The 15,651-nt window shown below is 39.0% G+C and overlaps 3 protein-coding genes across 4 annotated transcripts; 1 reads left to right on the top strand and 2 right to left on the bottom strand.

Annotated features, from left to right (window-relative positions):
* Positions 1–14: 14 nt before the first annotated feature.
* Positions 15–3,654, bottom strand: dnajb13 (DnaJ heat shock protein family (Hsp40) member B13). The gene is made up of 8 exons (XM_060895568.1): positions 3,047–3,654; positions 2,650–2,753; positions 2,159–2,320; positions 1,586–1,734; positions 1,358–1,471; positions 731–844; positions 576–652; positions 15–187 (listed from the first exon to the last, which is right to left on the bottom strand). The coding sequence occupies exons 1-8, from the start codon at positions 3,112–3,114 to the stop codon at positions 34–36; spliced, it is 942 nt and encodes a 313-aa protein (XP_060751551.1). The 5' UTR covers positions 3,115–3,654; the 3' UTR covers positions 15–33.
* Positions 3,655–4,644: 990 nt separating this feature from the next.
* Positions 4,645–6,994, bottom strand: mrpl48 (mitochondrial ribosomal protein L48). Its single transcript, XM_060895570.1, has 8 exons — positions 6,845–6,994; positions 6,131–6,183; positions 6,010–6,041; positions 5,821–5,903; positions 5,567–5,736; positions 5,321–5,423; positions 4,951–5,040; positions 4,645–4,777 (listed from the first exon to the last, which is right to left on the bottom strand). The coding sequence occupies exons 1-8, from the start codon at positions 6,863–6,865 to the stop codon at positions 4,703–4,705; spliced, it is 627 nt and encodes a 208-aa protein (XP_060751553.1). The 5' UTR covers positions 6,866–6,994; the 3' UTR covers positions 4,645–4,702.
* A 481-nt stretch (positions 6,995–7,475) lies between these two features.
* rab6a (RAB6A, member RAS oncogene family) lies at positions 7,476–15,388 on the top strand. 2 transcript variants are annotated; one of them, XM_060895937.1, is made up of 8 exons: positions 7,476–7,875; positions 10,329–10,387; positions 10,492–10,545; positions 11,598–11,703; positions 12,247–12,358; positions 12,535–12,628; positions 13,354–13,420; positions 14,115–15,388. In XM_060895937.1, exons 1-8 carry the CDS (start codon positions 7,806–7,808, stop codon positions 14,177–14,179), a joined length of 627 nt encoding a protein of 208 aa, XP_060751920.1. In that variant the 5' UTR covers positions 7,476–7,805; the 3' UTR covers positions 14,180–15,388. The 2 variants fall into 2 exon arrangements, with proteins under 2 accessions (XP_060751920.1, XP_060751919.1); XM_060895936.1 differs by lacking the exon at positions 11,598–11,703 and adding an exon at positions 11,317–11,422 and having other exon boundaries at positions 7,496–7,875.
* The last annotated feature ends 263 nt before the right edge of the window (positions 15,389–15,651 follow it).

Below are 15,651 nucleotides of genomic sequence, written 5' to 3'. Positions count from 1 at the left end.
ACAAGATTGGGGAAGTGGGTATGGGACAGGAAGTCACATAGAAAGGGCTTGCTTAATAAGCAGTTTCTTCTCAGCCGAGAGACTCTGTGGGAACTGGGTATTGAACTGGATGATCAGATCTCCATGTGCAGTTGGGTTGCTGGATAAAGGCATTCCCTCTCCAGTCACTGACTTCCTGTACTGTTGACTATAAAACAGGTTATTTTAAAACGCTTTATTGATCTATTTCTGGTGCACTTAAGCCCTAGGTACAGGGCTGCTGATAATGGCCAAACTATTTTTGACCAAAGTAGGAGCAAGGTTTTATTTTTACACTGATAATTTAAAAATAAATGTGTATACATGTAAAAAGTTTTTCACAATATGCAGTCAATTATATAAATAGGAAGTAAAAAATTATGTACCTGATTAAATAAAAAAAAAAATACATATTTTAGTGTTCAACAATTAGCTAGGACAAATAAGGATTAGTAGGAGGAATAAAAATGGCTTACTCTTAATACTCATTTTAATTCCATAAACAACATATCTAAGCACTGTGTATTAGAGATAACTGAAATAGCTGCCATTCTCACCATACAATCTCGTTGACAGGAATGTTGAGTAGTCTGCCATCTAGTGTCTCTACTTCCACCGAAAACCCAGTCAGTGCCTGTGATGCACAATGACTCCATTCACTCAAATCAAATGATAATATTTAAGATCCTGCAATGATCCTGATTGGCCTTACCTTCTCCAGTGATATGTTTTGTGTGTAAATCAAGTCATCATTCTGACGGACAAACAGTGGGTGAGGTTTTTGACGAATGATGAAAATGATGTCTGCTGGGATGCTGTTTGGCCCCTGTAGGATAAAATGGTACAGCGTCTGTCAGCACTTGCTAAATAATTCTGTATTATTACATATTTGTTTTCCAGTTAGTTATACCACAATGCTTTTAAATTCTCTGATCTGATTTATAGAAGGAGTCTCCAGTGTGAAGGAAAGACAAAGGACTTTCCAGTGTCTTGGGGACAAGAAAAGCTGTTTTTTTATTTGGTTTTTGTCAAGAGAGAGAAGTAAAGAGAGGCTTGGGATAGAATTGCTGTACTATAGCTGTGATAACATAAGTGATAACAGGAATGCCTCCACAACCCATTGTAACTGTTGACAAATTGCTGTGGTATAAAAGAAAGGAAAAAAAAACTTAAGCATTTCATTTTGATGGAAAATAATCATCTGGGGTAGTAAAGCATTACACCCTCACACTCATCATGGATTATTTTCAACTAACATGCCCCCTGCTATAGTTATTCCCTATGTAAATAAGTCATAAGTGACAGGAACAGAAGCACACACAAAGGAGCAATCTGTCACCTGATCTCCCTCTTTTGGGAATGTAATCCGTGTCCCTTCCTTCCAGCCTGGTTTCACGATGATGGTTAAAATCTTGTCTTTGATGCTTGACGTCTGACCGTCTTCATTCATTACCTGAATGAATAATCTACGTTTAGTTTTGCAGAATGTGTCTGTGAGAATTACAATAATAAATACACTTCTCACCAGGGAAGTACTTCTGCATATTAACATGTCAAAACATCTTACACGTCGCGATATCTTGATCTTTTTGGTGCATCCGTGGAAAAGGTCCTCTAAGGTTAAATGCATTTCACGCTCAATGGGTGGATCCTGCTTTTTCACCTCTCGTCCACGGAGGCCCCCAAAAGCCAGCTCCTCTTCTGAGGTGTGAAAATCTGAGGAGATGATAAAGATGTCAGTCATCTTCAGTCTAAAATTTTTCAAAAGTGCATCAATAGGACTGAATCTACTCACAGTGCCACGTTTCTCAACATTAAGGCAGCATGAAAGTGGCCTAATGATTAACGCAAATCCTGGAGTCTATCGTTTAGAATTTTTATTCCAAAATCACCTGTGTTGCTTCTTACAAAGGTGTTGATGGCAAGCATGTGGTAATTTTACATCATTGGTTCACATTTACAAACAAAATTAAAGTCTATTAACCCATTATTTACCTAGAAACATCCTTCTTTAACACATTTGATTATTCAAGGAACCTGTAATAGTCTGCTGAATTCATTGGCTTATAGATAAGAAGATAAAGTTATACTTTATGACCCAAAATGTGGCAGAAACTGAGCTTGTACTGGTCTAGCTTACCAGCAAAAGGATTATCTCCGCCAAAGAACTCTCTGAAGGTTTTCTCAGGATTTCCATGATAGGTGTATCCAGATGACCATGCGCCACTTGCTGCTGACTCTGGAGGAATTCCACCCTTGAGGCCCTCTTCACCAAACTTATCGTATGTGGCCCTTTTTCGAGCTGCAGGGTTACACTACTGATCAGCTCTCTTATTAAAATGTAGGTTGACATAACATTTTGTTTATGTTACAAACCACAAGTGGCACAATCAAATCACGACCCTTACGGAAAAGACATACAGACATCAGATGTGAAATGAGAACACGCTTTCTGAACACTACACATTTCCACATTTTGTGCACGTTTGACACATAGTGTGTGTTGTGATTTCTATGACTTCACATGATCTCAAGATCAAATGGTTTAATGTCTGTAAGATTTGTGTATATGGAAATAACATTGGAACCAGCAGATGAGAAAATATGGGGGCATGGTGATTGCCCACTTACGGTCACTCAGAACATCATAAGCTTCTCCAAGTTGGTTGAATTTCTCATAGGCATCTGGCTGGCTGTTGGTTTGTGGATGATATTTCAGTGCTAGTCGACGATACCTGATATTTATTTAAAATAAAAATAAAAAAATATATATAAAATGCTACATTATCAGAAACACTATTATGCTTTCTGGTAGCAATTAAATCATCTACAAATCAAGCACAAAAAATATAGCAGATCACTGAGCCGTATATTAACGTGGCTTTGTAGAAATAGTGCACTATGTAGGATGTGAAAGACACTATGAAGGATGTGCGCTTATACAGACATCATATACGAGCCGAATGCTGATGCCATTGGTTTTAATGATTTAAAACAAAGAGACAAACATATTTCTTATACATCTTACGATTGTTTAAAGTCCGCGTCAGATGCGCCTCGGTGAACTTCCAATGTCGTGTAATAGTCTTTTCCCATTTCTCATTTAATTGTGTGTCGTGGACATTGAAGGTTTAGCGTTTGTTTCGGTTGCTAGGTAACGTCGCTATGGCGACGTCGCTTCAATCAGAATCAGAAACAGAACGGGCTTTATGTGGGGCTCTGTATCGTACCATCTGTACCAACTTGTACCAGACGGTAAAAGTTCAAAAAGCGGATTGACTTGGATGTGAGGGATCCAGAGTGATGTTCTGAGCCCTTTTCCTCACTCTGGATATATAAGGTTCTTGAAAGGTGGGCAGGGGAACAGCACTAATACTTTCAGCAGCTCCTGTGGCAGGTTAAGCTTTCTAAACTGGCTAAAGCCTTTTTTTTGTTTTTTTTTTAACAATGTTGTTGATGTGAGTATCCACAGTGCTGTCCATGCTGGTGCATGGGGGCGGTGCAGGGTGTTTTCTCCTGAAATCCACTATCATCACTGTTTTAAGCGTATCGAGCTCCAAGTCGTCTCCATCTGTGATGAAGCCTATGACTGTAGTGTCGTCTGCAAACTTAAGGAGCTTGACAGATGGGTCATTAGAGGTGCGGTCGTTGGTGTACAGGGAGAAGAGCAGGGAGGAGAAAACGCAACCTTGAGGAAACAACCAATGATGATGGAGCAGCTGTTTGACATGAATTTCCCCAGTCTTGCTAGCTGCTGCCTATCTGACAGAAGGCATAGATGGTGGATGGTCTGGAGGAGTGTTGGAATGATTTATAAAGGTGTTGTAGGATGTAATGCAGCCCCATGTTTACTGTATCATCCATGGACCTGTTTGCTTGATAAGCAAACAGCAGTGGGTCCATAAAGTGTCCAGTGAAGTCTTTCAGATAAGCCAGAACCAGTTTTTCAAACAACTTCATGACGTCAGACGTCAGAGCCACACGTCTGTCTCAGTTAAGTCATATCTTGGGTTTCTTTGGGACGGGGATGATGGTTGATGATGGCATTTGAAGCAGACAGGGACTTCACACAGCTCAGGTGTTCACACAGGTGTTGTTGTTCTGTTCCTGTAATCTGATCAGCGAGTTTTTGTAAAGCCAGGCTCGCATGCACTTGGGGTGGTATGTCAACACTCACAAGAATGAACGACTAAAACTACCGTTGCGAGTAGAACGGCTTACAGTTAATGAAGAGCGCTTCTAAGTCTGGACAGCACATCTTCTTTAACACGGTTATAACTGTACACCACCTGTCATTGTGGTAGCAGATATGTAGAAGATATGTCCCGCCACCCCGCGATTTCCCCGTTGATTCACAATAAACAAACTCCTTTAAATTAATCAGCCTCTCTCCATGCTAATAAGTTAGAAGTTTATTAAATGAGCTAAGCTGCTAAGTGATCCTATGATATGCACTGCCCAAAAATTATACTATAAACTGTAATGATACTAGATCATCAAATTGTCTAAGAGCTTTAGAACAGTGAAAAAAGGAAACTTTGATAGAACCTGATTTAAACCTATATTTAATATCACAGAAAAGTCAGGAATTGAAAAGAAAAAAAAAAGCATTCCACAACAGTACAGATCCTCACACATTTATTAACACACATATTCTAACAAATCCCATCTTCAGCCAAAGTGTTTAACTCATTTGTGCTAGAAGTCCTTCGAGTTCTGGTCTAGCCTTAAAGCGGGCTTTGTAATCTGCCTCAGTGTGCTGAAAAAAAAAATAAAAAAGAAAGAACAAAGTTAGGTTTTAGTAATTCCAAACATTAAATCTCAGTGCAGCGGTTACATCACATCCACGAGAAACCGAGGCTAAAATAAGTGACCTTCGAATATGACACTTTATTAGAATAAAAACAAACAAAATCAGCCTGTTGTGTTCACCTCGTTTATGGAGAGCTGAACTCCCTCTGGTTGGTTTTTGAGAAGGACCTCCAGGAACACTGGAGCCAGTGTTGCCTTCATTTGACTGATCTGCAAGAATCAAGAAGCAAGAACTTCATTTTAATGCCTTATTGTTCCTTTAGCAACAGCGCATTCACTAGGGCTTGTACAGTGGACACAGCGCATACTACAATCTAAGACTAATAACTGATAAACAGATTATTACAATGTGTTGTTTATGAGATATTTATTTGGGGAAAGAGCTCATGGAAACAATTCCACAATGTAAAAATAAACAATATTCTGTTCATTATTAATGTGTTCCAAATTGTTGTATAAGTATATATTTTCTTTAAGTTACAGCGTTTACCTGAACGACCCGCTCGTGAGTTTTGAGTATGGCATCAACATACATCTTGGTGCCCTGTTCAGGCATGACCAAGATTTCAGTGCTCTTAGTAGGCAGGGCGTAGCTTCAAAAAACAGACAAGCAAAATTGTTATCGCTCAGCAAGTACTTTTTATTTTTTTAAATGTCCATAATCAGTCGTGTTGGTGTTCTGAGTATTAGGGCATTATGTATTTGAGATATCTTGTATCTCTAATTGAAATTGTACCTTTCATTCACTTTGATATCAAGACTGTTGCAGAGTTTATGGATGTGCTGAGCATAGTGTTCCACCAGGGTCATGTCATAGCCAGAGACAGTCACGTTCAGCACACCGTATGCAGTGTCTGTTGCTGCCTTGATCTCCTTCATCTGAACTTTTTCCTTCTTCTTCTTTTGCTAGAGAAAGAAATTGTAGCGTCGCTAAAAGCACAATGTATTTAAACTACAAACAATTTTAGCACTCGTGCATAAGATACTCACCGTTTCCTTTGGAAGTAAATACTTATATCTACCAATCCCATGTGAAGGCATGGATCTGTACTGTCTCTCAGGCAAAAAGACACCTACGGTGAAAATGGATGAAGTGAACAGTCCTACTCAGTGGTTCGGTGTGATTGTCACAAGCAATTCAGAAAAAGTTTGCAGTTGTTTTTTTTTTAGTCAGATTACCTGGAGGCACTGGTTGCTTTAATACAGGCGATCTGGAACAAATAAAGAAAGACAATATTCTTTAAAACATCTACCAATAGGCAGTCATTTAATTAAAACTAATGGAAGATAGAAGACAAACCGAATAAGTGATACAGCCTGCACCAAGGCTCGGGTGTTCTGCATGAGCAAAACCTGCATTATTAAAAGGACATTATTAAAAAGTGTTTTTTTTTTCCCATGCTGGGTTTGATTAAACAGCTGATTAACATTAAAATTAGGAATTAAAATTAATCCATTACTGATAGTTACTACTAATCATAATATAATTGCAACATTGATAACAAAAAAAACAACAATAATAATAACAACAATAAGGATAGAAATAATAAAAATAATAATAATAATAATAATAATAATAATAATAATGATGATAGTAATAATAGCAATAGTAACAATAATGATATTAATGATAAAAATAAGGCTAAAAATATTATTAATAATAATATTAATAGTTTTTAGTATTTATTAGTAATTATTAGTATTAATAACATTAATAATTATTAGTATTATTACTATATTAATTATAGTAATAATAATAATAGTAGTAATAATAATAATAATAATAATGATAACAACAATAATAATAATTATTGTTGTTATCATTATTATAATGCCCAAACAGATCCTAAACATATTTTTTCTATTTATTCCCCCTATATAGTGCACTACATATAAACTATAAACAAGTCGTGTTTAGGATTCCGACCCAACCAGAAGCCATGTGAGCGCAGAGATGACCTTTAGGATGTATAATATTAATCATTAGGGCATTATTACAAGAGAAACACTCTACCTTTCCTGTTAACGCATTCATCGCTTCAGTTAATACGATTAAATTCCACTTAGACTGTAAATAAACATCAACGCATCCGTAAATGTAAGATTTTATATATAACCCGCAGCCAGCATTTCCGCTGCGTCTCTTACTCGTGTTTTATAAAGTGTTTAATAGACGGCACATTTTTAGCGCCCTCATGTGGTATGGCGAGGGAACTACAAAACGTTACTATAAATTTACATTCATTCATTCATCTTCTACCGCTTATCCGAACTTCCGAGTAAATATAATATCGTTTATTAATTAACACCCCCCCCCAAAAAAAAACAACAAACAAACAAACAAACAAACATTTTGCATTCGGTATTATATAATATACACTTTATATTATATTATTATTATATATAAAGTGAATACATCATTTAAAATTGCAAATAAATATATTTTTGTTGTTTAGTCTTATTCTTAACACGTTATTATTATTTTTTTTATTATTATTATTATTATTATTATTATGAGTCACTGCCTGGGCATGGACCCGATGACGCCGTGACGTGGCGCCTCCCTGTGACAACCAAACCTTCACTTTCCATCCATCATCCCTCCTGAGACTTTTCAGTAGTTAGTTTGTACGTGTAACGCTACGCTCAGTCACGGACGAGCCGCTGAACAGATGATTCTGAATCTTCAAGGGCACTAATTCGCGATTTGGGATACGGCCCTGTGCGCGAGCCGTCAATCAGGAATGGAACCATCAAGTTCGGTTGACGTGTTTTCTGACTCCGCCTCCTTTTAAAGCCCAGTCCGAGCGATGGAGTCGCAGTCAGGCGTCTTAGAGTGATCTCAAACTTCGCTGGGACTTCAACCGAATTTAGGAATCATTTTAGATATCTTTTTTGTTAACGATAGGAACACTTTGAGTTATCAAGCTAACAGCTAACAAGCTAACGTGCTAACAGCTAACGACCGCGCCGTCATGTCTACTGCAGGGGACTTTGGGAACCCGCTGAGAAAATTCAAACTGGTGTTTCTTGGGGAGCAAAGCGGTAAGATTTAGTTTTTATGTTAAAAAACAGCAGCAAGCTTTTTAACTTTTAACCCAGTTCAAACGCTCTAGCTCCTCTTTTTCTACTTATTCGTTCAAATCCCGCCTACTGCGTCCTGATTGGCTGCTCTTTCCTAGTTGCAACCAACCGTCCTGTAAATCAAAACTATGAACCAATCTCTTCGCAGGAAGTCATAGAGACTAGCCAATCGTAGCGTAGTAGGCGGGATTTGTCAAAAATATACACAGAGTGTATATAGATCTTTTTTTCTTTAAGTACCTGATTAATTTATTCGTCTTTTTAATGTGTGTTTTTGTTAATCGGGTGTAATATTACTACATCTTAGAGACGTATCCGTGAATGTTTGCTGAAGAAACTATAAACGCTAATATTTACAGTTGTCATCTTGTTTATTATTTCTTTTTCTTCTATGTAAATTTAGTGCACATGCTGCGTTCAGGAGCTCTTTTATTTCAGGTGGAGATTGTGAGTCATGTTACAGACGAGGGAAGAAAATAACATTAATAACTGAAATAAGAGCTGTACGGATTTGTGTCGCAGTGTTTATGCGTTACTTTATATACATACAGAGTCTTGGATTGTAGCACACAACGAATACACAAATTAATAAAAAAATACACGTGGCTCAGTGTTGGGATTTTAACCTACAGCCATTTGTTGAACGCTGCACGAGCAACGTTCAAGAACACCTAAATAAATGCGGTGTGTGTGTGCAGGGACGCAGTGCACTTTATGATGTGTGTGATGTGCATCTCTGTGGACGTGCACTTTATCCAGAAGAAGATAATTCGTAATTTCTGATGCAGATGAGGTTTCGTTATGCTACACGATGGGAATGGTGCGTTCAAGCGCAACGCTAATTTCCAGAATAGTATGAACTTCATTTGAATCATCTGAAACCTCAGAATATCCCAATACTAATTTCTACAGTGAACACGTTTCACTGGTAAATAGTTGTTCGTGGTTAAGTCTGGGTCATAATCCCATCTGTTTGCCTAATCTAAGTGCTTGTTTAGGATTGCAACCAGTTTCTATTTGTTTTGCAATCTATTATTGAGTTTTGTCACTGGTTAATGAAAATTTCCAAGCCACAGAGACCGAGCATGGGGTGCACAGGTAGAAGACCAGTGATTTAACGCTGTCTCGCTCAGATAAACCCGACACAGAAGCTGCCATTGATGGAGGAGCATAAAGGACTCTGCTGTGCTCTGTAATGCGCTACAGGGTGTTTTTTCCTTCATGCAGGCTTGATTACTCGCAGAATCCCTTTCCTATTGCTTTCTCATTCCTCTCGGTCCCACGCTGCTCTGACTCGAACCCTTCATCCAGCAGCTGCTTCAGCTTCGCCTGCAGGAATCCCAGGAATGACCTCAGTGTATAATTAGCCCATGTCGTGTCTTCGGCCCCCTTCGCCAAATTGTTGTGCTTCTTGTTCTTTAAAATGTGAACCAACAAAATTCTTAAGACAAATCCATTGATTTCAGGTAATCGTGGATCCTGCTCTCCTCTGTACTTTCTGTGTCTATCTGACCAGGTTTCCAGGTTAGAGAGCAGATACCCACCTTCTTAAATCTCTTGTTTTTATCGCTGGGTTATAGTGTTACATAAGGTTTATAGAGCTGCCAAGACCTCGCGTATCCTGTACGAACCAATTTAATCTCCTTCACTGGATCAAAGCTTATTGTTTTCATCATAATTTCTAAATAATTTGTGGCAGCTACTACTTTAAGTATAAAACCTGAATACTAAGCTGGGAGGACATGTGTAGTGTAGCGATACACATTAATTACGCTTTGATTTGAATCATGATTTTAATTCATTTCTCAAGATGATTTGAAATTATTTCCGACTTTTTTTTTTTTTTTTTTAATTTCTCAGTCATAAACAATATAAAATACATACTATTTGTCAAAGAGCTGAAAAAGCAGAGCTGAGCAGACAACTTTCCCCAGTGTAATTAACTCACCGTTACATGCTGTATCTTGTTATCATGGTGTTTCAGATATAATCATAGTGCAATGCTGGTATCCAGCATGTAATTAGAGAGCATATTTTACTTCTGAGAAATATTCTCCTGACTTATTCAGTGGATCAAAAAACAAGAAAGTAAATCTAAAGACAGCTGATTTTGGAGGTGCCTTAATTATATGTCAAATGAACAGCAGTGTCACAGGAATGATTCTTTTTGTGGCTAAGAAATGTTCAACAGTGCAACTCGGCGTCTAGATGAGGACCTGATGGCTCTCTCCATTTCATCCGTCATGGTGGTGGTTGTTGTATGGAAGTGCAATGTCTTGTGAAGTTATACAGCAGTCACATCAGTCACAGAGGTTTTCATAAGAGAAATGTCTCGGCTTTATGTAGTCTCCGAATTACAGTTGGAAATCATTTGGCTGACTGTATTTTTTGTTTTGGTTTTTTTTCTGTTCCAGTTGGAAAGACTTCGCTCATCACCAGATTCATGTATGACAGCTTCGATAACACGTACCAGGTGAGACAGTACGAGGGAATCCTGCCTTCACGTCACATCTTTCCACTTTGTGCTTGTACATACGAGCGCCTTCTCTTGACGTGCCAATGTCGTTTAATTTACAGGCCACGATAGGAATTGATTTCTTGTCCAAAACGATGTACCTCGAGGACCGAACAGTGAGTGTTGTGTTTTCTTTTCATTCCTGCACGTGAATTCTGAGAACTGCACACGAATGCTGTACATGCTGTACTTTCATCACAAATCATGAGAAACAAAAAAAAAAGTGCTGGACTTCCTGAATATTTTACTGACTTCTCCGGTTCTTATTGCTTTAAGTTTTCAATCTATCACGACTTCATAAAGTAATCATTTTACTGTTTACTATAAATAACAAACTGCCTGATGTGATTGGGATGAAGACGTGATCCAACTTGACACGTCTTCAGTGATGTAAAGTCTTCAGTACAGCAGTAATTCCTCCTTTACCACAAGCCAGGGAACTGCAGAAGCTCTGGGCTTGAGTGTGTGCGTGCATGCGTGCGCGTGTGTGTGTGTGTGTCCGCCTGTGTGTGTGTCCGCCCCACAATCTCTGCTCCTGCACTACGGGACAAACACTTCATCTTCCTTTCATTCTTTTCCCAACCACTTACAATAAAAGACTCTTCAGAAATCCCATCCCATCTTATTATTATTATTATTATTATTATTTGTAATCTATTATTATTATTATTATTATTATTATTATTGTTATTATTTATAATTTATTATTGTTGATGTCCTATTATTTCTTAGATTTTTTTGCTTTTGTTTTTTATTCTTTATCTTCTCATTTTACTCTTTTATTTATTTATTTATTTATTTATTTATTTATTACTGTCTTTTTGTTTTGTTATTTTCCCTCCGTTATGTTTTTCCCCCTCATGATCTGTCCCGTCCATCGCACACAGATTAGGTTGCAGCTGTGGGACACGGCGGGCCAGGAGCGATTCCGTAGCCTCATTCCCAGCTACATCCGTGACTCGGCCGCCGCTGTCGTAGTGTACGACATCACAAGTAGGTACCTGGGGAAAAGCTGCTTCTCTCTCTCTCTCTCTCTCGCCCGCCTCTACCCCGCCGCCTCGCTCCGTCCGTTCGCTTCCGTCCTCTCTTACCACTTCCTCTTTCCCCTCCCTCTCTCTCCTCTTTGTCTTCCTGCTGTATCTCGGGGGACTTTGGTGGGCTCGCGTAGGTGCGCCTGCAGCTTTGGGACACGGCCGGGCAGGAGCGTTTCCGAAGTCTCATCCCCAGCTACATCCGCGACTCCACTGTCGCCGTGGTAGTCTATGACATCACAAGTGAGTGACGGTGACGAAGGGGTCGGGCAGGAAAAAATTTCACGGAGGTGGACAAATCGGTAGCCTTCATGTCCCATAGATTCTGTGTCAAGGCTACAAAGAAAGATCTAGACAAAAGCTGGAGGCAAGGCTTTTTCTGTAGGTCGCACCACATGATACAGCGCTTGTTCAGGAAAGGAGAAAGACACTGACTGTACTGCACAGTCATCACACTGGGAATTCATCAGTAATGTAGTTTGTGTAATTGTAGTTGTGTTATTAACTTTGACCCAGAACCCTGTTCCACCTTCGGTACGTTGTTGTAAGGAGGAGAGGTTATTTTATTGCTGGAGTGGGTTAAATCCTGTAATTCTGTAACCACCAACACATGAGTAAAAAGTCTGTCTTGTTTTTCTTTCCCTCCATTTGTCTCTGTCTGTTCTTATTGTCTTCATGTATTGTTTTTTCCCCATAAAATCAATAAATAAGTATATAAATGTCTTGTACACGTGCACGTTGTAGAATACATGTAATATTTGTACATATTCATTTCTGCGTTGCCAGATGTCAACTCCTTCCAGCAGACCACCAAATGGATCGATGACGTCAGGACAGAGAGAGGAAGCGACGTCATTATCATGCTGGTCGGGAACAAGACGGATCTTGCAGACAAGAGGTGTGTGTCAGCAGGAAATGGCACACTGCTTCCTGTCTAACGTCTAAACCTTCAGTTTTTCTTTTTTTTCCTTTGAAGGTGTTATGTAATAAGTACAACTTGAAAGTGGAAAAAAAAATCAAAAGAGAAGATGAGAGGTTTATAAGATATATTTATATTTTTTTGGTTTACTGCAGGCAAGTATCTATCGAAGAGGGCGAGAGGAAAGCCAAAGAGCTGAACGTAATGTTTATCGAGACGAGCGCTAAAGCCGGCTACAACGTCAAGCAGGTGAGTTAAAGCCTTCGGTCCAGGTCAAAGGTCAAACCCGAGTTAAGGATATGATAAGGATATGCGGTTGAACGGGTTGCCAGATATGTACTTAAAGATTAACAGTTGTATTTTTGTAGATATAATTAAATATATATGTGGACCTGATTGACTCGATGTAACTGTATGGTCGCATGTTTGTTTTGTTTGTTTTTGATTCTCTTGACTCTTGGAGCATCTTAGATACAGTGCATAATGAGCATCAGTTTTTTGTTTTTTTTGTTAGTCCTGCTGACAGATTGTCAGCTTGCCGTTAAGTTTGTGAAAGCTCGGTATTCAGCACCTCCTCTGAGCAGCTATTGTCTCCCTGGATCAGTGAAAAGATGTGGAGTCAGGGCTGTGCACTGTTACCCTGCTAAATCTGAGTCTTATGCTGAGCTTAGGCATAATCTGCTGATTCATCCTCTTCAGGCTCGGAGGCAGCGGCACGAGGAACGATGCCTCGTAGCTGTGAATCATTCGTTCATTGTGGTTGAGAGCAGTAAAGTCATACAGAGGATTCAGTTAAAAATAATCAGCTTTTGAGATCCATTGTTTCCTCAGCGCTTGTGAAATGTATTGAAGATTGTTATTTTAATAGATTGCGTGGGCACACAGAACTTCCTCTGGGATTACACGTGATTGACAGCCGCCTCTATGTAGATCTGTGGACGTAACAATAGCACCTTGTTTGTTCTTCTTTTTAGCTTTTCCGGCGTGTGGCTGCAGCCCTGCCTGGTATGGAGAGCACACAGGACAAGAGCAGAGAAGACAGTATCCTTTACCCGACTGTGTGTGTGTGTGTGTGTGTGTGTGTGTGTGTGTGTCTCTCTCTCTCTCTCTCTCTCTCTCTCTCTCTCTCTCTCTCTCACACACACACACAAGCACATGCTGCTTTGCATTCATTTGCCTGCATAAACCCTGTGCATTCCTTGTAGCTTTCTGTAAGGTGCAGAGATGAACAATCGTAGCTTACTGTGATTCTCAGTCATCAAAATGTCACCAATGTTGTTTTTGTTTTTGTTTTTTTACAGATACTTACTATAAATTTTATTTACATGATTTGTTTTGTTGTTCTTTTGAATGCGTTGATTTTGCACTGTGATGTAAGTCATATAGTGATATATTATACATTTAGCAGCACTTAGTTACTGCTGAGAAGATGAATATTTTCCTCTGTACAGGGTAAAGTCTTATCTATAGTAATCACTCAAGCTCCATAGACGCCTAAGACGAAGTTTTGAATTGAATTGAATGATCCGGACTTTGCCCAGCAGCTTGTTTGTGCTGCATGATTAAATATTGCCACACTCTCTATGCTGGCAAAGTCATGCAGAGATAATAAAATTAGGTAAAGGAGTAAATGTTTAAGAGGGACGTTTGAGTGCACAGGTGAACATATGTCATCATGTTTCTGTCATTGTTATTTTTCCCTTCATTTGTTAATTGCTTAACTGCTCGTCCTCAGTGATCGACGTGACGCTGCAGAGTCCTCCGGAACAGCCTGTGAGCGAGAGCGGATGCTCCTGTTAAACCTTATTCTCTTTCTCTTTCTCTCTCTCTCTCTCTCTCTCTCTCTCTATTTCTCTCATTTCCCCCAGTTCCATCCTTGAACCTGAAGAACACTACTTTGTCCATCCATCCGCCCCTCCATCCGTCCCCCTCATCCCTCCATCCCCCTCCCGGCACAGTGCTTTCCGCTGACTCAGTCATGACCTTAAGCCCACCAAGCACAACGTGGACGTGAAACGCATCCCATGTCATTTTTCCGTTAGGTTTCTACTCTTTTTCTCCTTTTTTTTTAATAGTAATTATTTTATTTATAGTTTGAATGGCTAATTGCGTATGGAGGCTTGCATCATGAGTGCATTTAAACGATCTAGATCGTGTCTAACGTGTGAGCACTGAACAACCGCATTTCTTTTGAAACGATCTTGGCAAAATAGACAAATACTTTTCGGCCGCTACTGATCGAGGTATTGATCGAAGGGCTATATTCACATCGCGGGCTAATACCAGTGCTAAATCTCCTCCAACACAAACTCGTGTTGTTTACAAATTGTTGACAATATCCAAGTCTGTATATTGAAAATGGATCAATGTCCTTTAATGGATTATGAGTAAAGTGAACACAGATTACAGAAGCTCTTAGAAACCTAAAGCAGGTTTTCCTTCTCGACTGTTGGGTGCATTAACACATTATTAGAGATCCCAGTGTGGTAGCTATGAATGATTTTTTTTGTATATTAATGGAAGTATAATAGAGGAAATTTTGGATATATCAATATGCAGGCATGTCTTTACAGAGTGTATTTTATAGGGCTTCCACAGGCTTTTTCTTATTATTTTTGTGTTTGATTTAATATAATATTGACACTTTAGCTTTCCTCCCTCCCTTTAGATTTTCTTTTTTTTTTTCTTTTTAGATTTTTGTGTTTTGTAATATTTATTCCAACTCACACATTTTAGCGGTTTCCTTAACCCCTCTCGTGGACGGCTGATTTTAAGCAGCTCATGATACAGTGCAATTTCTTAGAGGTTCCTCGTTTTCTTTTCTTTTTCCCCTCTGAAACTTCACGATCCATCAGCTCTGGCTAGTCTGTTGTTTTTTTGTTGTTGTTTTTTTTTTAACGGTTTTTAACTGTGTGCTGCTGTCATGCTGTGTACAAAAGCTCATAATTTGCACTGCTAGACTACATGAGTCTCCTATTGATGTCCCTAATAAAGACCTTTATTTAGTAACTGTGACGTTTTTTTTATGCCTGGGTGACGCACATAAAGAATTTCAAATCTCCTCGTCACTTCCTACGATGTTGTAATCATGTCTGTATCCCCATCGTCTACGCCTCTGAATTATTCACAAGTCCCACTACATCCTGGCCGTGCATTAAATAGCCTCTTACTCAGAATAACTCTCCTCTGTGATTCATTTGTACTCCAACCACGAGCATCTCTCGATTGCAACAGTAAGAGAAGTTCTGAGTCATTTTTGAGGAAGATTGACT

This window comes from Tachysurus vachellii, chromosome 20 (genome assembly GCF_030014155.1).
Source record: "Tachysurus vachellii isolate PV-2020 chromosome 20, HZAU_Pvac_v1, whole genome shotgun sequence".
Taxonomy (NCBI): domain Eukaryota; kingdom Metazoa; phylum Chordata; class Actinopteri; order Siluriformes; family Bagridae; genus Tachysurus; species Tachysurus vachellii.
The sequence above is the reverse complement of the archived record's forward strand: the minus strand, read 5'-3'. Positions and strand labels throughout refer to the sequence as shown.

What these genes read in the sequence shown, in the direction of transcription:
- dnajb13 (XM_060895568.1), bottom strand. Translation starts at nt 3,114, where the DNA reads ATGGGAAAAGACTATTACACGACATTGGAAGTTCACCGAGGCGCATCT. An exon ending in TTATGATGTTCTGAGTGACC is followed by an intron (nt 2,321 to 2,649) that starts GTAAGTGGGCAA and finishes GTAACCCTGCAG; the next exon opens with CTCGAAAAAGGGCCACATAC. An exon ending in AAAACATATCACTGGAGAAG is followed by an intron (nt 653 to 730) that starts GTAAGGCCAATC and finishes TGTGCATCACAG; the next exon opens with GCACTGACTGGGTTTTCGGT.
- mrpl48 (XM_060895570.1), bottom strand. Translation starts at nt 6,865, where the DNA reads ATGAATGCGTTAACAGGAAAG. An exon ending in CAGGCTGTATCACTTATTCG is followed by an intron (nt 6,042 to 6,130) that starts GTTTGTCTTCTA and finishes TATTTGTTCCAG; the next exon opens with ATCGCCTGTATTAAAGCAAC. An exon ending in AAAGCAACCAGTGCCTCCAG is followed by an intron (nt 5,904 to 6,009) that starts GTAATCTGACTA and finishes TTTTCACCGTAG; the next exon opens with GTGTCTTTTTGCCTGAGAGA.
- rab6a (XM_060895937.1), top strand. Translation starts at nt 7,806, where the DNA reads ATGTCTACTGCAGGGGACTTTGGGAACCCGCTGAGAAAATTCAAACTG. An exon ending in GTTTCTTGGGGAGCAAAGCG is followed by an intron (nt 7,876 to 10,328) that starts GTAAGATTTAGT and finishes TTTCTGTTCCAG; the next exon opens with TTGGAAAGACTTCGCTCATC. An exon ending in TGTACCTCGAGGACCGAACA is followed by an intron (nt 10,546 to 11,597) that starts GTGAGTGTTGTG and finishes GGGCTCGCGTAG; the next exon opens with GTGCGCCTGCAGCTTTGGGA.